Here is a 19680-nt window from a genome sequence, read left to right as displayed (position 1 = left end):
AAACGACGAAGTGTGAATCAATTCTGGTCGTGGTGCCGCCTCGGTGCGCTTGGCTCTTGGTACCAGATCGGGGCTATCGGGCCCGAAGCCTTTGCGCGGACAACGCGACTGCAGTGAACGGCAATAACAAGAACTTTTATTATTGAATGTGCCCAGTAGTCTGTCAAAACGTCCTCAAGTCTTCAGTCAAATAACTTCAGCAGCCTAAGTGCACACTGTTGCTACACAGGGTTGCCAAACTTATCAGTCTTCTTCGCTTTGGAAGTAAAGCACTCGTCATTTGGCCCGCAGCCCTGCCAGTTGAAGGAATCCCCCGGAGAAAAGCATGCACTGTCGCAGTTTTGCTTCTTGCAAAGCCCATGTGCCTCATCACCCCCAACCCATCCGTCATCCGTGGCACCGTTGACTGTCCCCTCTATCGCATGCCACTGTTTCTCTTTAGTAACCCAACGCAACGGGATCTGAGGCGAAGGAAGTCAACTACGTACGTAAGGGCCGCTGTACGGTGCACCGTGAAGTTCATCAGAAAACCAATTGCCTCCAGCTGGGAGATTTTGTCAGGTTTGATCACTCGAATGGCAAAGGGTCTTACCATAAACGAATCGTCCATCATATGCATTAACAACAGCCTTTGTTGCATCGTCGTCGATTTGGACGCCAACAAGACCCTGGTCGCTAATGCAGGCGCAAAGGCGGTGCTTATCGGCGCTGACACGCGCTACCCTAGAACAACTTAGCTCTCAATTTCGATCACGCTCGAGGTATCCACGTACATCAGCAAGCCCAGCAAACAAATATCTTGCAACAACATGACTGTCTTGTGGTAGTATAATTAGATAGAAATTTGCGATCAAGCGCAAGAAACGACAGTCTGTGTGAAAGAAATCGTGGACGAGAATGCACATCTAAGTACGGACACCGGATGCAGCGAGAAGAAGTCGTACTCGAAAGCTCATTTATACACAGATGCTCCTTCGACTCCTGCGAGGCTCATCAATGGCAGATGGTTAGTAAGAAGCCGGCGTCTCCGGCCTCTTGAGACGTGAAGGCTCGCTTTCGTTGCGCATATGTCGATACATTCCTAATGTGCAGATTAATAAGGGTGTGTTCTAATGCTTGGGTTAGTAACCCAAACTCTGTTTGATTGAATAAACGTGCATGAGCTTTGAGTTCCCAGGTGCCGTACTCTCGGATTCTTGACAAGGGAATATGTCATCCAGTCGCAGTGTTGGTGAGTAAACATGGGCCTGTCCCGAGTCATAACTTCAGAAAGCCTGGAGAATAATCTATTTGGACCGCAGATCGCTAACACTCTTCCACGGCCTTGTCCGGGAAATTGGGCCTTCTCTCAGAACATGACTAGCACCATGGCATGGCTACCCCGTTACGCATGGATGATCTACAAACAACCTTATCGTTTTGCTGAAAATACGATCGTACTCTTATTCATCCTGCTACCTAAGGTAGTAATACCTACTTAGTTCTGCTTTCTGCCTTTGAAGCCATCGCAAAATTGATGGCTCCCTTCCATGATTCATTCCCTCTGCTTGATCGAGTAGGAACAATGACTTTAAAGTGTCTTGACTGCCATGCCATCTGCTACTGAGAATATTGTAGCTTTTGAACATTGACAGGATGTAGCTCATCATGACCCAAATTTCCAGGAAAGATTTCACGATGAGTCTGATTGGAATTTCGAACTCTTTGACTGCTGTGGGCATGACTACTCCAGTCGCATTCAATTGTTCTGCAAACAATGCAACTCAACCACAAGACAAGGATTTGCAAGTAATTGCGTTTTGAGTTAGGAAAAACTGAGGTTAAACATTTACTTGACTGCTAGGTGTGCTTGTTGCCACTTTTGCCTCTCCAGTGGGCCATTCTCTAAAATCAATGTCTTTGCGTGAGACTCCTCTCTGCCGACACTCCCAGGCTCTCGACTTTGAGATATCGTCTGTAAAGTAGGCTATGACGAGCGTTTTTACTCTTCCATGTTTCGAAAAGGACTAATCCACCGAGCGCTATCGTAGATTTGATGAAGATTGCTGGCTCCTGGGCGGCATCGAATAACTTCACTACATGGTTGTTGAAAGGATGGGGGCTATAGTGCTATCCAACAGCCGTTTGAGGGGATTCAACTACATATGTCACCGAGTACATCTCAGAACTGCCTTTAATCGTCCATTTTACACATAACGCAAACTTTCTGTATTGTAATCGGTTACTTGCATACATTTCATGCAGAGTAAAGATGCTTGACAATGCGTCAAGACCTCTCGCCCTGATGAGAATTACCTTTGCGTAGGTCTGGCCTTCTCTCACATACGGAGGAGCCACAATGATTTCCGTATAAGGTCTGGGATCAGTGACTTCCGTATTCCATGTGTCTTGGGGGATCACAATCGGAGTTGATACAGGAGCCAGGGTTCCAGGAGTTGATCTAACCGTTTAGCAACGAGAATTCAGTCCCAACACAATAGTGGAGAAAAATCGAAGATGAGCTAGGGTGCTTCCGGTGAGGTGGTGCTTCGTACGCGCGTAACCTCTCCTAAGGTATTGTTGGAAATATCTGGTATCTGAAGACGAGAGACTTGCATGAGCTCTTTGTGCAGTAGCAACATTTTTTCTGTTTGGAATGAAGCAGGGGGCGAGGCTTTGTTGATTGACCATGTTTAGCAAACTCTTTGACGTTGCTAAATTAACCATTGGATGTATTCTGAGCATTATTCTGGACAGCAATCATTCACCGCTTCGCCCTTTTGGAGTTTACACTTTCACGTTCAACAGTGACGTTCCTTCCTAACTCAAGAGGCATGATCGAAGAAACATGAAGTACCCGATGCAGAAAACAACAACCCAGAGGCGGTAAGGTGACTATTCCCCATATTCACTGATACACGTGACGCCGCTAATATACCGGGCATTTTCTCGCCTCTGCTCTCTCGCTCGTTCTGTCCTACTCTTGGAGGAGTACACAGCTACCTGAGGTCAAATACGGCGTTTGCTTCGCAACTCATCCAGAGATTATTCAGGAAACATGACCACGGGAGCAGGATTGGTATTCCATTCAAAGCCCTCTCACACCACCCTTTCTTCCAACCCATCTTCTCCCACACATACCCTCCCTTTCTCATTTCTTTACCCAAACTTGTCTTTTCCTCCCTTCGAAGGAAACGCAGTCCCTGCAGTCAATTTTCTGTTTCTCAAGCACCTGCATAACCACCAACATCGAGATAAGCAACAAAGGTACTGGAAGACTTTTCACCATGGCGGTCTCGCGCATCGTCTTCCAAGCAATCCTCGCCTTGGGCATTTTTTCCCTAGCTAGCTTTGTCCTAGCCGAGGATATTTCCATCACCAAGGCTGAGACCTTTCCGACCATCACCTCCGACGCTGGCCTTTCCGTCCGTGATGGCACAATCCCTTCTCACGACTGCGAAGATATTCTCAAGCGCGGCATCACCCCTCAGATTGACTGCTCCTTCTCCGAAGAGAACTGTGGCTTTCAGGACGACATTGAGTACATCATCCGCATCAAGCCCATCGGCAAGACTAGCACTTCCTGGTGTGGCATGATGCGAGCGCAGGTTGCTAAGGAGACCAAGTCCTACGTCGAACAGATTCGGATGGAGAAGTGTGACCGCACGTACGAGGCCAACGAGAATGGCAGTGGCATGTGGCTTGTCCTCAATTTTCCACACATCCACTTCCTCGGCGACCGCCGCCAAGACGTCGAGCGAGCCATCAGAAACACCATGTGCCCTGGTGGTCCGAAGCTGGACTATTGGGTCAATGAGCAGTATATCTATCCTTACCGTTCTTACTTCTCAGTAGTCAACATCATCTCACTTGCTGACTTATTTTTATCACCAGGTGCTACCGTTCCAGCATCTGCAGCAAGCGCGTCTGGAGTGAGGATAAGCGCCGTAGCGTACCTGCGGCCTTCAAGCAGGTCTCACGCCCCAAGGGCCGCGATGTCTCCGAGACCAGCCATAATATCAAGAAGCCTACCACTCTCGCCGCTGCCACTGTTGTCGCCAATCTTTAGCAGAACGGTCCGTCAAAACCAAGCAGATTCCCAAGATCACCACAAGCCATTATCAATAGCCTCACTTCGGACTTGCTCCTCGACGACACCCGCACGACTAAGCCAGTACCTTTCGCTTGAATTACTCGAGAAAACCGTTGTGAGACGCAGATATGAAATTCATCGGCTGCTGTCTCGGTCGACACGTTGTGGTGGAGAGCTTTGAGATGTGATTTCGAGTGATAAGATGGAAACTTTGACTTGTTGCTGTAGTGCAGCCAGATAGAAACAGATTCACCATTCATTCCGTTATGGTCATCATCTGCATCAACTGCATCTTCGACCGAAACCCTTCTTCCCGTGGCATCCTTCGCTGAGTGACATGTAAAGACAACCCGTTCATGCAGAGGGAAACAAGGAATTAATGAGTAAGCAGTCGTCGAGCCAGTCGTCGAGGGCCCTCTGCCGTGGCCCTTCTACTGAATACACGTCTTGGTGTGCCAGAATGTGATACTCCCACGTGGAATCCTTGACTGGCCTTGATTGATGAGACTCAGACGACAATGCCGAATGATCATCTCTGTGTTGAAGCGAGTCCTGTGGCTTGTTCATGCCGTATGCCTCAGCTGCGGTAGCAAAAGGCGAGTGGCGCCTATCAGTGTTCTCGATTACTGTTCTCTTCTTGCTTCTCAATTCTCGCGCCAAAGTAGAAGTGACAGTTCGCTGAGGTTCATCGCTACTCATTTGCGATGGCGGTAGTGATTCATCCGAAGCAATCTTCCTGAAGAACCCGTGGTAGAAGCTGGCGTGCCAGTATACCAGCCCGAGCCGCTTCAAGAAGCTCATACAAACCTCAGCCCCACGTTTCGCTAGCTCTATGCTCGTAGGATCTTCACAGAACCGCTGAAGCGCGATCTGAACTACGAGAGGGGGTAAAGTGACAGTGACACTACATGTAATGCGGTAAGCCAGAAGTAATGTATCTAGAGACCAATCGTCTCCCGAGTTCAGAGACAAACCTTTGCGTGGGACAATAGCGAACAACATCAAGGTCGATTAGCTTCTCCATAAGACTTATAGAGTCGGTGGCTAATGCGATGATCTTTGCTGCTGGAAGACGAGACGCACTGACGTGGGTTTCGACAAGAGCGGTCTGATTCCGATACAACAACATCATCGCAATACTAAGAATGATCGTGTTAGCTCTGAAACAAGACTGGATTATTGGCACCTACTTGTATGCTAGATGTAACACAGCTCTGGAAGTTATAGAAGCTTCGGATTCACCATCGTCATGGTTCTCGAATCGTGTTCGACGGGAAGCAGCGTTTAGGTGTTCCTTCCATTGCTGGAGGGATATTTCACAGAGCTTCACCTGGTCGGCCACGGCCAGAGGCCCTGGTTGTAGGGAAGACAGTGACAATACACCTTCAATGTGGTAGCACAGATGAGAAAAGTCGACAAAGATGGCTTTGGTCACCCTGTCTTCGTCCGTGTCACCCTCTTCTTCAACGTCACCTATAGTCAAGAGGCGCACGCTGCAGTCCAAGCTCTTTATGTGCATTGGTCGACCAGTTCCGAGCGTGATGAGTCTATCTCTAATGAGGCATGCCCACCAGATTCTCGCCCAGTGCTTCCGGTCGGATGCTGAACCGGCGGAGGCTTGATGAAGGCCAGCTCCTTGGGCGAGGCCAATTGCTTGGTGGACCCAGAACCAAGTGTGCCTTTGTTCGGCCATGGAGGGGTAGTAATGGCTCATGAGTAAGAGAGCCTGGATGGTTGTAATATCGTCTGACTCGTAGTTGAAATGATGCAAGTACTACGTATTGTAAGCCTTCTGAATTCAAACTCATTGATTAAGTAGTGGTTCCATACGCGTGCTTTGGCATGGAAGCAGCTTCTCGCTTCTTGTATGGATTTGAATCCGAGTCTTTGCATACTTTTGATGGGAATCATCTGCACCGTTTGTCTCAGTGAGTACGTCTTGAATAGTAGCCACTCTCTGCGCTAGAATACTATAGACTTACTGATATTGCTGTGAAGACAATGGCTTGTATAAGGAGCAGGCTCGGGCCCTTCCCTCTCGCCAAATCCTCGTACTCGACGTCGCCGTATGCTTTCTTGAACACTGCCTTGTCAAGAATGGGGAATGTTGGGTGAAAGCACTTGAAGTATGTCGAGATACACTCGTCAAGATTTGCTTTTGGTGGGAGGTCCATCGCGCCTTTTCGGACCAGGAAATGTAGGTCTTCGTCAGAAAGCCCACGCTCGCTATCAGCAGAGGCATGAGGCTGGTTACAGAGAGCAGATGGCACAAATAAACCTTGCTCTTTGTCCTTTCCGGATGAGTCTGGCTGGTCGCTGGACTTCAGGGTCCGGAACAAGTTGAAGTAAGGCACCTGCTGGCGCAAGATGTGTTCCGGCTGCGCCGTAGTTTTCTGCCGAACGCCAGCGTGAGTCCCATTGATGGCCCTCTTGATGGCCCTCTTCCCAAGTCTTGTTTTCCTTGCTTTGATCTCGCACTCGTAGCCCTCTGCACGACACTTTGTGCATGGATGGCCGATTTGCAAAACATCGCAGCGGGTTTTGCGAGCTCGACAGCCGGTACAGGCTTTTGAGGCGCGACGCTTAGCGGGGGCCTCGACCATTCTGCAGTGCTTAATCTAGTATCTTGCTCGGATCTATCAGTGTCTTTTTTCCGACAGTGGTCATGATATTGGATTCCAACTGGGCATGGGAATCCGGTGCGTTGGAGCTGGATGTTGAACGATGACGGTTGTCAAGAATCCTACCTCCTACGACCCCGCACCGGTAATGCAGGATTGGGGCAACTCTTGGCGAGGTGCAACGGGTGGAGTTCGACGACGACAAAGACTAGGGCATAGAGGACTTCTTCGAAACATATTCAACCTGCTTTCTTAGTAATTATTTCTTTCTATTTGCTTCTTTGTGTTCATCCACTCTTTGCCTATGCAATCGTACGCATGATGAAAGGTGGAATAACAATTCATTTGACTACTTATGAAACCTCTGTCGTCGATTCAAACGCGATAGATTTCTAAATTTTGGCACTGTTTCGGATCTTCATGCCCTGGTCGCTTCGCCAGAACCTTCCATTTGGATACTTGTAGATATCAAGTGCTTCTGGCTTGTACTCGACACTGTACCCAGCTTCCCATGGCGTTACGAAGTACCCCCCTTTAGTCTGGACCGGGTCTTTTAACACCTCGGAAAAGGAGTTGATTTGTTCCAATAAGCTCTTCTGCCCCGAAATACAGATGTAGTTCAGCAAAGCAAGGTGCTGAGTGTACTCGTTCAGCCCGATGCCTCCGCTGTGTGGGACGACTGGAATGTTGAACCTGGTTGTATATGTTTATGAGATATTGAGCGTTGGGAAAACTTTCGAGCAAGGCAGTGAAAGACCTACTTCTTCGCCATAAGAAGTACTGCTAAGACCTCGTTTACACCTCCCAGTCGACAGGCGTCCACTTGACAATAGTCGATGGCCCCGGCTTGCAATAATTGCTTGAAAATGACGCGGTTTTGGCAATGTTCGCCTGTGGCAACGCCGATGCCGTAGGGCTTGAGTGACTCCCGTATCGCAGCGTGGCCGAGGATGTCGTCTGGAGAAGTTGGTTCCTCGATAAACCTGGGAATGATGTCAATAAGTGTGAGTAGTCTTGAGGCAAAGTTGGGTTGTATCAAAATTGGTTTACACTGGCTTGAAGACGACAAAGTTCTTCATGGTATCGATGGCCTCTGGAACACTCCAGACCTGATTCGCGTCAATCATGAGCATCCGATCATGACCGATCTCGTCCCGGGCGATTTGAAGTCTTCGAATATCATCTTCGATGTTGCCTCCAACCTTCAACTTGAACTTATCCATTCCTTCATCGAGGTTGGCTCGGATGAGCTCTCTCATTCGGTTATCTGTGAATCCCAACCATCCTGCCTGGGTGGTATAGGCTGGAACAGCAGTGTTGCTCAAGGCGTCCTGTCTCCTAGTCTCCTTTGTCTCGTTAACCTTCTCTAGCATTAGAATCGCTTCTTCGGGGGTTATAGCGTCGAGGATGTATCGGAAGTCCACACATCGCACCACTTCTTGAGGCGTCATGTCAGAAACAACCTCCCAGACAGGCTTATTCAAATATCGACCCCACAGATCCCACAAGGCATTGACGCAGGCACTAAGTCCTAAGTGAACGACGCCCTTCTCGGGACCAATCCAACGCATCTGCGAATCTTCAACAAGATACCGCCATGTCTTGCCCATGTTTTCGGTTAGCTCTCCAAGCGACTTTCCAATGAGGCGTTCTCCCATCATTCTTGCTGCCGCCGTGCAAAGGTCGTTTCCGCGGCCGATGGTGAAGGCTATTCCGTGGCCTACCAGGTCAGTGTTGGTCTTGAGGCGAATGTGCGCTGCGCTGTAGTCTCCGGCTGGATTCATGGCATCGGATCCGGAGGCATCGAGGCTTGTGGGAAATCGGAGATCTGGTGAGTTGCAGGTGGTTAGCGGAATGAATTTGAGGTCGCATATTCGCCGGTAGGGGCTGTGGAGACGCCAGGGATACCAAAAGTCTCGATGTCAACTATTCTTAAATCGTGAACGGGCACATTGCCACCGGAGAAACTTGATGGCGGGGTACGGTTCATGTTGTGCACGTTGGCTGTCCTAGGAGATGCTTTCCGAGCTTGCGCAGGATATGGATCCAACTTAGGTAACCAAAGGTTCCAATGCAAGTCGCTTGAGAGACTGTTCTCAGCTGGTATAAGACGAAAAAGAACGGGAAGCGAAAGTGGGAGGGTGCGAATAACAAAGCGTAACAACTCGTCGATATGATTACTGATTCCGTTCGGTCATACTTCATGGTCCACAACTTGTGCCCTCAGCTCGCGGCAGCTACGATTTGTGGGCTACTTCCTTGAACCGGCAAAGAGCTCAATGTAATCTTCAACACGATCAGATGATGTTGTTGGACGACGGATAATACGTGAAAGGTTCGGAGTTGTTCGCAGTCAGACAGCGTCAAGGTTCCCGGGGTTCCTCACCTGACCAATCAGAACGCTCACAGCGGCTCTTCGGTAGCATAGTCGAACAACGCGAGAGCATATGGCGTCTCAATAGATCTGGGTTGTGTCCGAGTTGCCGCGGATTAAAGTGTGAAAATCCGTGCTTACCCGGCCATGTGTCTCTGGCTTGCCGCGTTGCGGGGCTCAACCTAGACGGGAATCGTTTGAACGGCAGTAGATCCTGTCCTCGCTCAATCCTCCGCACATGGCAAGTCCTCGCGAGCTCTACGTCAACATGAACACTCCCACCGGCCCGTCAAACGTTCAATTTCAAGCTCGATATCATAAAGGTTCTTCTGTATTGGGCAGGTCGAACCTTCTCTGCTCAGCCTTGGTCTATATCACCCGATGTATCAAACGATCTCGGCGCGTGACACCTCCGCCTCTCTTACACGAGGCTTATCACGACTGCCACATTTGGACTCTCAGCAGAACTAAAAAATCAGAGGAGAAAAGCATCATATAAACAGCTTTGCAAAAAGAATATACAGTGAATAGAAGATCAATTCCCCGGGAATGCTCACAACCCCCCACCCACTCTAAAAGACGGAAAAAAAGGCTGCTTCCCATCCATCTCCCCTCCACCCGTTATGTTGACGCAAAAGTGACCCAGCCTTGCGAGAGAGGGAACAAAACTCTCAATCATTGCCAGCGGATTCCAGCCCGATCGGGAGAAGAGAAGAAGATGTTGCCTTTGACAAGAAGCGACCAAAAAAATCACGAGGAATCAAGTCGAAAGACTCTACATTCTCACAGCCTTCTTCGACTTGCTTCCCCCCGTAGAAAACGGCGCCAAATGCGGCACACTCTCCTTGGCCTTCTGCCTCGTCGTCAAGTCACCACCCCTCTTTTCCCCTTTACTCTTTGTCGAAAACGGTGCCAGCGGCGGGACCTCCTCCTCCCCCTTCTTCTTGCGCGCCTCGATTAGCGCCTCACGCTTCCTCGCGTCGGTGCCAAATGGGTTCAGGGGTGGAGGCGGGTCGTTCTTGCCGGGCTTCTTGTCGGCGCGTCGGGCAACGGCGGCCATGGCTTCCTCGTGCGCGAGGCCGGAGTGGAAACGGATGGGGGAACGCTTAATTTGCGGGACGACAGGTTTTCCGGCGTCTTCGCGCTTAATGAAGCTTACGACGCCGCCGATTGCGTCTGAGGCGCGGGCTTGGAGGCTTGCGATGGGGCTGGTGCAGTTGTTAGTTAAGAGGCTGTGTGGAAGAGTTGTGGAGAGACTTACCCAGATTCAACGGGCACGGCACCAACACCAGCAACCGCGGCGGCGACGACGGCAACAGCAGAGAGCTTCATCTTGTCTAATTCCAACGCTTCGTATCTTCGTGTTCGTAGTGTAAACCTTGTAAAGTCTAGTTCCTGCCGTAGTGAAATACTTGTTCGAGCCGGCAATGACGTTCAGTTGTATGTGTGTATAGTGTGAAAGGAAATGATCGACGCTTGGTCTATTCGATAGTTGGATACTGAAAAGTAAAAGTTGTAGATGTCAAGTAAAAGTGATCGTCCGAATTCAGACGCAGCAACTAAGAGAAGAGGTGTGCGGAAGAAAGACCGGACGTCCACGACTCTTTTATCTATCTCTCCTCAACCACGCGTCCGGTCCCAGACCACCGCCTCCTTTCCCCATATTCCTCCCTCTCCTCCACATGAGAAATCCAGACATCCCGGGCTATTGCGTGAGCTGACAGGCAGCTTACAATACACCCTTGTCCGTCAACACCGGCCACTCGGCAGCCCCACGGCCTTGCCTCGCATCACAACGTGGCGCGCCCGCTCGTTGCCCCCCCTGGGTCTGGTATCACATTATCATCTCGCCCTACCCACCTCATATTCTACCGCGGCGGAAGATCGTATAAGGAAGAGTCCGGGGATGATGGCTGTACATCTTGTACGCAATAGGCAGCGCACATCTAACTTCCACAAGCGCGTTTCCACAGTTTCAGCCCGCGACAATCCACACGAACCACGGGCCAACTTCCGGTACAGACGACGGGACTTGCTCTCGTTTTTTTCCTTCTTTCACTTCAAGGTCTCTCTATCTACGGGATGTCTGTTCGGTGTGTTGAAGACTCCGCCAGTCCATTCGGTTTCCCCCATCCCACCGTTTTGAATTCTGACCGGCCGTCTTGAACTTGGGCAGACTTTTTGACTTCCAGTCATTCTCCGTAACTCTGCCCAAAACCATGCGCTTGAATACTGGCCTCCATTTTCAGCTGATGTCGTCTCGTCTCGTCTCATCTTTTCCTGTCTTTCCAGCCCAGTCAACTTACCTTCCTACAACAAGGTCAAGCTGTTCAATTCCACTCGACATCACCCGACCATCCGGTCATCCCGACTCAAGATTCGACGACTTGAAGCTGCTACCCGACTCGCGACGTGTTATCCAGAATCACTCGCCAAGCGGTTGACGCAAAACAGCACACAGCCACCTATACTCTGAACCTGATTCAGGTTTCCTCCCTTTTGTTCCCTCCACGACTCGCAAAGCGGTGAGTTACCATTCTTGGCAGAAGCCATTCCATAGTCTTCACGCCTGGTCTTTGCTCTGTCCAAAAACAGTAACATGGAAATTCGGTATCACAGAACTGCCTCCATCTCTCAGACCCTCACTCGTCCGGCCACTTCATCTGAAGCGATGCCGTACCCCGGTGCCCCCGAGCCTTGCGCTGAATACCGAAGTGCTTAGCAACTTCTAATCCTTCCCATCTCTTCTTTTATCCGCCGACTTTCCTACTAGCCTTCTTTGATGACCCCTCATCTTGTTCGAGTTAAACGAAGACATCGGGCTGTTTCGTCAAACGGTTAAACTCTGCCCTCGAGTGATGAACGGTGTGACACGAAACCAAAATTTAAACCTCAACTCTCTTATTTGACAATCGACGGCATCGAAATCCGTTGCTCTTAGCGTCCGCGGAATTAAAGCTCAGTCCGAACTCCCGTATCCGAGCGCGCGCGCATTCATCCAATGAAGCCAAGAAAGCAAGAAAGTAACAAAGCCGAAAAACCTCAACAAACCGAGTCGTGTTGTGACAAGATAAACCAGAGTGTCTCTTCCTCAACTCTTGCTGCGCCTACTTCCCATCTTGAACGGAGGGAAAAGACCTTGGGCTTCAGATGAAGACACCCCTGCCTATCCATTCCTTCCAGAATATTCGCGAATCCGACTTGACATGCCCAGCCAAACCCCCAAGAACCCCCAAGAACTCCCTTCAGCCAGCAATGGCCCCGTTCTCAACGGTCTACAATCATGCAAACTCACGAACGCTCAGCTTAAGCCCAAAGTCCACGTTCGACCATCAACTAAAACCGGGCTCGGCACCAACAGGCCGGCCATACCTCCCCCCCCCCCCCCCCCCAAAAGAAAAGTACTCGCGTAAAGCTAGCCACACCACCCAACACCCCGGATCCCTGTCCCCGCCTCTCGATGCATTAGCGCACGTCAGCCATCGATCATCAGCCTGGCTCCCCCTCGGCAGATCCAGCAGCATGAACGGCGGCGCCATTTTGGGTTCCTTGGTGCCGCTGCACATCTTTCATCTAGATAACCTCTCCCCCTCTCGCATGACAACTGCCTCACCATCTTCGCACACCGAGTCTACCAAGTCAGGCCGAATCACATCGTGAGAATCATGAGTGTTTGGTAGCGTTGGTTAAGTCTATTCTTCGTTTCCTCATCAGCGATATACCGCCAGATTGAGCCTACCAAGCGCCAAGCAATGTGACGACGATTCACGGGGCCCAGAGACGAAAAGGATACTACATACAAGAAGGACAAAGTTTGGCTGGTATATATATAGAATAGCTTCGCCCCCAATCTCTGGCCCAACGTTGCATTCCGAGGCCTCACGCATAGCGGACCTCGTTGAAGAGCGCCGCGCGCACCTGGATCAGGGCTGCGAGCTCAAACAGGAACGATTGTAGCACAATGACATTGGTGATGACATGCGACACCGTAGCCTTCTTCTCCTCCTTCTCCGTGCCCCTCTTTGGTGTACCTGCTTCGGCAGTCTCACCGCTAGGCGTCTCCGGCACGGCATCATGTTCTGGCTCCTCTTCGTCTTGGCCACCCTCTTGCTGTTCGTCTCCGCCCTCGTCATCGTCTTTCGGTGGCGGCATGTGTAAAGTAGGCTTCTTCTTTCCGAGATCCAGTGGAATGGGCTCAATCTTGCCGGGGATACCCACTTTCCGCGCAAGAATGCTCTGATCTATAGCTGCAAACGCCGCGGCCTGGCTGGCCACTGGATCTCTAGGAGTGTGCGACAAGCCGGCCTCATCTGTCGCACTTCGGCCAGAGGTATCGTAGCTACTAGGCGTATCTTTGGGCGGGGGAACAGGCCGAGACGTTGGCGTGGAGAATCCATACCCACCCGACATAACACCTGGTGCCGGGCTACCCGTTCCGGAACTTCGGCTGTTCTTCCTGCCCCGCGGGCTTCCAGTACGGCTGGGCGTGCTCAGCTCCGACACCAAGCGCTGGGCAAATCGTTCGAGACCCGATGGTCGCGCTGGTGATCCACTACGGGTTGTGTCGTCTAGACTGGAACGTTCCGGGGTGTGCGTTGAACTATGCCTCTGCGGTGTTGGCTTGCGGGGTGGCAATGGCGGACCAGGCGGGCGCGGCTCGTCTGCAGTCTGGAACGCCTCTCTTCTTCCTTGCAGTAGGTCCTCAAAGCGGGGCACAGTCTCGCGATACTTGGTTACCTGGTTGCACAATTGCTGTAGGACGACTAGTATGCGAGGAAGAGATGACTGTACCCATACTGGACGACGACGGCAGACATCCAACGATTCAAGGGTCTGCTTTTCCTCTGATGTCGTAGACTCAGGGTCTGTCGGGGGCCTGAACGAAGTGGTCGATGCGTCGGGTGAGGTAGGGCTGGGTGGCTGCTCTTCATAGGTGTACTTTTGAGGGCTCCGCAGCATCCATCCTTCGGGCGCCATGTAGCCACAAATGGCCAGGTCCAAGATGGCCTCGGTAAGGGAGAGATTTGTGTCGACGGGGTTCACAAAGAACGTCTCGAGGAGATCCAAAACCGAGTTGAGCAGCGGGTCGTCCGGGCGAAGCGTGTGCTCGTGCACGTCGCGTGGCGCCCCAGGCAGTGTATCAGGAACAGCGGGCAAGTCATGGTTGTTGGTGGATATTTTGGGTGCGACGAGCTTGAGGGAGCAGGGATGACTCTCCAACCGGGACATGGTATCCTTCAGGACGTTATCATAGATTTCGTCAAAGTTGTCCTGCCCTCCGATGGACCCAGCCAGACTCATCAAGTAGTCCACCTCCTGCTCATGGGCACCGACAGTCCGGTGCATTCTTGCTCCCAACACCGCTTCAGTGCGGAGAAGGGTGCCGATGGCATACCGGTGATGTCTCCGCAGAATAGCCGAGATCAGCTGGAGAGTCACGCGAATGGTCTGCTGATTATGTGAGCGTAGACACGCTTGAGCGAGATCAACCAGATTGAAAAGCAAGGGAGTGGCCGCGATATCGGATTTGGTTTGTGCGAGCATAGTCGCGAGGTCCATTGACTTGCGCTTGCGGGCAGCGCTGATGGAGGCTCGGGAACCTGACATGTCTTCGGTAACATGGTCAGGCAAACCGAGCAGATAATGGAGGATAAGGTTGATCATGTCGGGGTGGTCGAGAGATTCAAGGATCCGCCGGAGGTACGTCAGAACAGCTACAGATGAGCCTCCGTCTATGTCGGACGACTCTAGTAAAGAGGGGTATCTGAAGAATGAGTATGAGATGGTTGCCGCAAATCTCCAAGTGGGTGATCTTACAAGAGTTGCTGGAGGAAAATGACCTGGAAATGCTCCAGAAGCGTCTGTTTGACCTCGACCGACTTACAGTGATCCAGTACATCCTGCCAGAAGAGGAGATGAGAGAGGAAGGTCTCGAGGTGTAGTTGAAAGTCACCAGAACATGAGCTGATGATCTCAAAGGTCGAGGCCGGATGTTGGTAGTCGGAGAGAGCGAGAATGGGAGGCAGATCGTTGGTAGGATAGTCAATTACCAACTTGCGACTCAGCTGACTGTAGAGCGCACCTAGGCCGGTGGCCATGAGAGTGGAGAGGTCGCTTTCGACAATCCATTGCTCGAGGGACTCGTCACTCGATGCAGACTCGATGATGTACAGTAGACCTGTCCTGGCAAAGTCCCCAACCTTGCCCTCGTGATGAATGTAGTCCATCAAAATGTAGAATAACGGGAAGTCCTGTCTCTGCGTTCGACCAGCAAATGCATCATGCCCGTCCTGAGGCTTGTCCTTGGAATTCCCATCGTGATGGCTCTTGAACCAGGCATGCAGTATGTCCCGATTGAGGCGGATCTTGGTGGTGATATTAAAAGCCAACTCGACAACCTTGGCCTCAGTATCAGAGCCTAACCGCACACTGTTGACGCCGGTGATGCGCACCAAAAGGTTCGTCAAGCTGGCGGAGAAGGTTGTGTTTTCGACAAATGCCTCCTCTTCCGTCTCGAGCAGGGTTGCGAAGAAGAGCACGGCTTCTTTGATGATCCACTCATTGTAGGAGGTGGTGGCTATCTTGCCAATGGGTACGTAGACTTGTTTCTTGGCAGCATACTGGATGCACGGGTGAGGAAGAGGTCGTCGGGACTCGTCGTTTAGGATGTTTGTCAGTTCTTGGAGGCGGATTTCGAGATTCTCGGCGGCATCGACGTCGTTGGCGAGGTTGGAAGAAGATCTCCAGATTTGCTGTCACGTGTTAAGACCAGGGCCTGGCCGGCGGCGCAGGGGAAGCTTCTCACGAGGATCCGGTTGTACTCCTTGTCGAAGCGATGCAGACGTTTCGTAGGGTTCTTTGCTTCTTCTTTGCGATGGGCCGCGGGGGACAGCGAAGTGCCGGCTAAGAGGCGCGACCACTAGAGGGAGAGACGGAACTTGGTCAGGAATAGAGTTTCTTGGTGCCCAAGCCCGAGGGGGGAAGGGAGGGGAGTATCTGGGGTAGCTCACAAAGTCCATGGTGTTGTCCCTGAAGGCATCTCCAGCAGGGCGGAAGAAGGGATTATTCGCGCATCAAGCTCAGTGAGGAAAGGTCGGCTGGTGAGAGGGGTAGCAGTAAGGAGGAGGCGATTGACAATGGTGGCCAAGGTGAGACCAGGTCGTTTAGGGGAGGACTGGCGAGAAATGGAGACGGAGCTTCGGTGCATAAACTGTCAAGTGTCAGGCGTCGCGAAATGTCATTCCGAGACTTGACCGCGTCCGCTGCCTGCACGTTGGTGGGAGATCGGTACGTATCCTCTCATGCAGCCTGCCCACGTTGCACAACCTAATGGAACCCGGCCCGACACACGGCCTCCAGCCTCCAGGGCACTCCGATAGGGGATGTGGCGGTGCGGCGGGTGGTCTAATCTGATCAGAAGTTGTGGCTGATGAACAACAGCCATTTCTCAACATATTCTCATTGTCGCCCGATATTACGATTATTTCATCACTTTTGAGATCTAATTTACTTGCAATTCAATTTCATTGTGCAAGCCAAGTGGGTATGAACGCATCATCGCCATCGCCCGCTGTTGCTTCCCTGAATGGCTGAATTTCCTGCTCCGTCATTTTGAGCTCTGATCCCAGTCTGTATGTTCCCAAGTTAGCTCTGCAGTCTCTCCGAGTAGCTAGTTTGGTTTTTCTACTAGTGTCGTGGTCTTGAACATATCCAACGACATGAAAGATCACTGTGTCGGTGTACCTCGGCCCTTGGGTTACATTTGACTTGATTCAGGTGAGATAAGGGGCCACAAGATCGGGCGGCGGCATCGGGGCAAGCCAGTCTATCACCTTTGCACGCCGCAGCCATCTTTGAGAGGGAAACGTCCCCACAGGCATGATTTCGGGTGATGGACTAGTTTGCTTTAAATTGTGCAGATGGGAACCATTTCCCAAACGGTTGTATATCGACTTTTCTAAAATGCAGCCCAGGACCTGGGGGATGATTTTGAAAGACGAAATCGCTTACATCGAAAAACTCGCTACTCGGAAAAAGGTTCCGTTCAACCCAGAGGCTTTCCATTATGAGGAGGGCACGCTTATGAGCGAAGATGCCCATGATCCTGACGGGACGAAAAGGCTCCGTGAAGTTATTCCCCTCCTCATGTCCTGCAACATCTTTCCGAAAGTGGAAGAGCTTGCATGCGAAAAATCTATCCTCTATCTGGTTAAAGATTCTGCAGCTATGCCGCTCAACATAGCTCCCTCTCTGGCAATTAGAGGCATGCGTATGCCCGTATCCGTTCAGTGGAACATTGCCCCCCGGCTATCCCATATCCTGCCGACGAAACATCTGTTACTCGAGGGTGATCTTGGTGAGTTTCCCACCCAAGAAGGTGAAGGCCTCGAGAGCTATTCGGACATTACCTTCAACAAGGTACACATGAGCGAAATTAAGATCATCGATTTCAGCTCAGCCAAACTTTCAGCTTTAAGATACATTGGCGAGGACTGTCACCTGTTCGGCCCTGCTTGGATGGATCCACTGCCAGGGATTCTTTCTAATCTCCAATCATCCCGGGCAGAGTCTTTGGAGACATTGTGTCTTGCCTTCTCCAGACCTACACTGGGATATACAGGGGGGCCGAAGCTTCCTTCGCTGGGTGGGCTAACAAAGTTGAAGAACCTCTGGATTGAGTTGGGATCTCCTGGCGAGAATTGGAGTCTCCCGAGATGGGATTTTGCAAAAGTCATGGTTTTTTGGCTGAAAGACTCTCCACGCCAGACAATCCGCTGCGAAACGATTACCCGCCAAATGTGACTCACCTTCGCATCACAGGTCTCCGACAGGACGTTGAGTTCTGGGTTGATTATATGAACAACCCAAACCGGTCGGCGTGGCCAGATTTGAAGCGTTTTGGCATCAAGGACCATACATCACTGGGACAATACGAGCAGAATCTCAAGGGAAAAGGCATTCAACTCTATCTTGTAGACAAAGATGATGACATCAAGGTCTGGGGAATCAACGGCCCATTCGAAAACTCAGCCTTCAATTTTGCAGAAATTCTTAATAGTGACTATTAACTCTTTCCGTTTTTGGGAATGTAAACGCGAAACGACCATACTCCGTCATTGCTTCCATTGCCGGGAAAATAATATCGCTCATACACCCATAAATTTACGTCATTCTTTATCCCTCTCCACTATAAGAATGGAGTAGCTCAACAGTTAGGACTATTTCTGGGGCGGAAGGTAGAATATGGTCTATAGGAGTGACCTAGTCATCACAGTCGCTTCAGACGGCATGCTCAGTATTGTCAAGATACCATAGATATTCGCATCACCTCCAATGCAAATAGCCATCAATATAAGTTATCAAGTCCACCACCCATCTTAACTCATGAGACTGCCCTTAATGATAGCGTGTTGGATGGTGATAAAACTACCTTACTCTGATACACTGCCTTGAATTCGAGATTCCTTCTTTTCGTCTCGAACTTCTACGAATCCTAGTCTTGCGGGTCCCATATATTCTCATCTAGGACGTTCCTACCTCACCAGCCTCCGTTAACCTTATTTGTAAAGCGCAATTCAAACTTCCTGTCCGCAATGTTGGGGTAACTTATTTCCCCGTATCCTCTAACCTATAACTCAAGGGCCAAGTCCCCATTTTCGAAGCAACTTAGTCCAGATTAAAACTGAAGGATCTCGAGATAACTGGCATTTTCGGATCCGGCCGAGGATTCAAAGCTCTACAACCTTTTCGATGGCCAGAATATCAGATTTTAACCTTTATTGATGGAGCGTGATATTGGGAACATGATAGAACGGAATATGAATGTCTGATAACTTTCACCGACAGGCTATGTAGCATGCCTTTACTTTCGCCAGTACCCAATACCTAGGGTTTTTATTTCTTGTATGTTACATATAGATAGTATGCCTCAGTCTTGATATTTCTCCTTTCTCCTCAAGGTGTAACAGCACTGGTTTGACCACGTTCCTAAATCACGTAGAGGACTGCCTTATCGGCGGTAATCAATCATTCAAAGTGATGCTTCCATTCTCATTGTTGTCTTCTTAGAAAGCCCCAGCAAGAACCTGTCACCCGAGTATCACACGTGATAAGCTTTTGAAATAATAAAAGGACTACATGATTTTCTGTGTGGTTCCACAGCGCCATTTGAATGCTGATGAATGAATCACGCATCTTTAAAGTCATAGCCTTGCAGAACAGCGCTGCAGGATCTATCAAAGAGCGAGTGAAAAGGAGAGCAAGAAACATCCTAAGTATTCGATTGAATTGCGAACCTGATTAGCGGCTTGGCAGTCTGCTTATGAGAGGAGGCTCCAGTCATCATGATGTTCTTCATCTTTTGTCCAGAATGGGGCAGGCCACGAGGCCAGCCTTCACCAAACGATCTAATCCCAGTCTCAACCTTCGCTCGCATATGAAATCCATCTCTCATTATCAAGTATGGGGCATGTATATGTCATCCAAATATTCTCTCTTCCTTCAACCTATGTCGTCCACTCCGGCGCGCTCTCGGGCATTCAACACGCCTTCCCGCCCCCGCTCCAAGCTTTTGACTCTCAGCAAGCCTGCCACAGTTATTCTACCCAAACACC

At 50.5% G+C, this 19680-nt stretch overlaps 7 protein-coding genes across 7 annotated transcripts; 2 read left to right on the top strand and 5 right to left on the bottom strand.

Annotated features, from left to right (window-relative positions):
- Positions 1–221: 221 nt before the first annotated feature.
- BDP55DRAFT_768939 (uncharacterized protein) lies at positions 222–901 on the bottom strand (the record flags this gene model as incomplete). Its single annotated transcript, XM_060581042.1, has 4 exons — positions 774–901; positions 593–723; positions 489–544; positions 222–428 (listed from the first exon to the last, which is right to left on the bottom strand). The coding sequence occupies exons 1-4, from the start codon at positions 809–811 to the stop codon at positions 222–224; spliced, it is 432 nt and encodes a 143-aa protein (XP_060428959.1). The 5' UTR covers positions 812–901.
- Positions 902–3266: 2365 nt separating this feature from the next.
- Positions 3267–4048, top strand: BDP55DRAFT_632600 (uncharacterized protein; the record flags this gene model as incomplete). Its single annotated transcript, XM_060572448.1, has 2 exons — positions 3267–3799; positions 3874–4048. 2 exons carry the CDS (start codon positions 3267–3269, stop codon positions 4046–4048), a joined length of 708 nt encoding a protein of 235 aa, XP_060428958.1.
- A 378-nt stretch (positions 4049–4426) lies between these two features.
- Positions 4427–6675, bottom strand: BDP55DRAFT_553502 (fungal-specific transcription factor domain-containing protein; the record flags this gene model as incomplete). The annotated part of the gene is made up of 5 exons (XM_060569297.1): positions 4427–4976; positions 5047–5211; positions 5263–5846; positions 5903–5983; positions 6055–6675. 5 exons carry the CDS (start codon positions 6673–6675, stop codon positions 4427–4429), a joined length of 2001 nt encoding a protein of 666 aa, XP_060428957.1.
- Positions 6676–7085: 410 nt separating this feature from the next.
- On the bottom strand, positions 7086–8683 carry BDP55DRAFT_729190 (enolase C-terminal domain-like protein; the record flags this gene model as incomplete). The annotated part of the gene is made up of 4 exons (XM_060579536.1): positions 7086–7386; positions 7455–7676; positions 7744–8521; positions 8602–8683. The coding sequence occupies 4 exons, from the start codon at positions 8681–8683 to the stop codon at positions 7086–7088; spliced, it is 1383 nt and encodes a 460-aa protein (XP_060428956.1).
- Positions 8684–9609: 926 nt separating this feature from the next.
- On the bottom strand, positions 9610–10619 carry BDP55DRAFT_665442 (uncharacterized protein). Its single transcript, XM_060575035.1, has 2 exons — positions 10329–10619; positions 9610–10275 (listed from the first exon to the last, which is right to left on the bottom strand). The coding sequence occupies exons 1-2, from the start codon at positions 10397–10399 to the stop codon at positions 9843–9845; spliced, it is 504 nt and encodes a 167-aa protein (XP_060428955.1). The 5' UTR covers positions 10400–10619; the 3' UTR covers positions 9610–9842.
- A 1883-nt stretch (positions 10620–12502) lies between these two features.
- Positions 12503–16333, bottom strand: BDP55DRAFT_665439 (Retinoic acid induced 16-like protein-domain-containing protein). The gene is made up of 4 exons (XM_060575034.1): positions 16078–16333; positions 15873–15986; positions 14885–15819; positions 12503–14831 (listed from the first exon to the last, which is right to left on the bottom strand). Exons 1-4 carry the CDS (start codon positions 16084–16086, stop codon positions 12947–12949), a joined length of 2943 nt encoding a protein of 980 aa, XP_060428954.1. The 5' UTR covers positions 16087–16333; the 3' UTR covers positions 12503–12946.
- An 819-nt stretch (positions 16334–17152) lies between these two features.
- On the top strand, positions 17153–18079 carry BDP55DRAFT_665436 (uncharacterized protein). The gene has a single exon (XM_060575033.1). It carries the CDS (start codon positions 17213–17215, stop codon positions 17867–17869), a length of 657 nt encoding a protein of 218 aa, XP_060428953.1. The 5' UTR covers positions 17153–17212; the 3' UTR covers positions 17870–18079.
- Positions 18080–19680: the final 1601 nt, after the last annotated feature.

Source organism: Colletotrichum godetiae, assembly GCF_030913485.1.
Source record: "Colletotrichum godetiae strain CBS 193.32 chromosome Unknown BDP55scaffold_23, whole genome shotgun sequence".
Taxonomy (NCBI): Eukaryota; Fungi; Ascomycota; class Sordariomycetes; order Glomerellales; family Glomerellaceae; genus Colletotrichum; species Colletotrichum godetiae.
The sequence above is the reverse complement of the archived record's forward strand: the minus strand, read 5'-3'. Positions and strand labels throughout refer to the sequence as shown.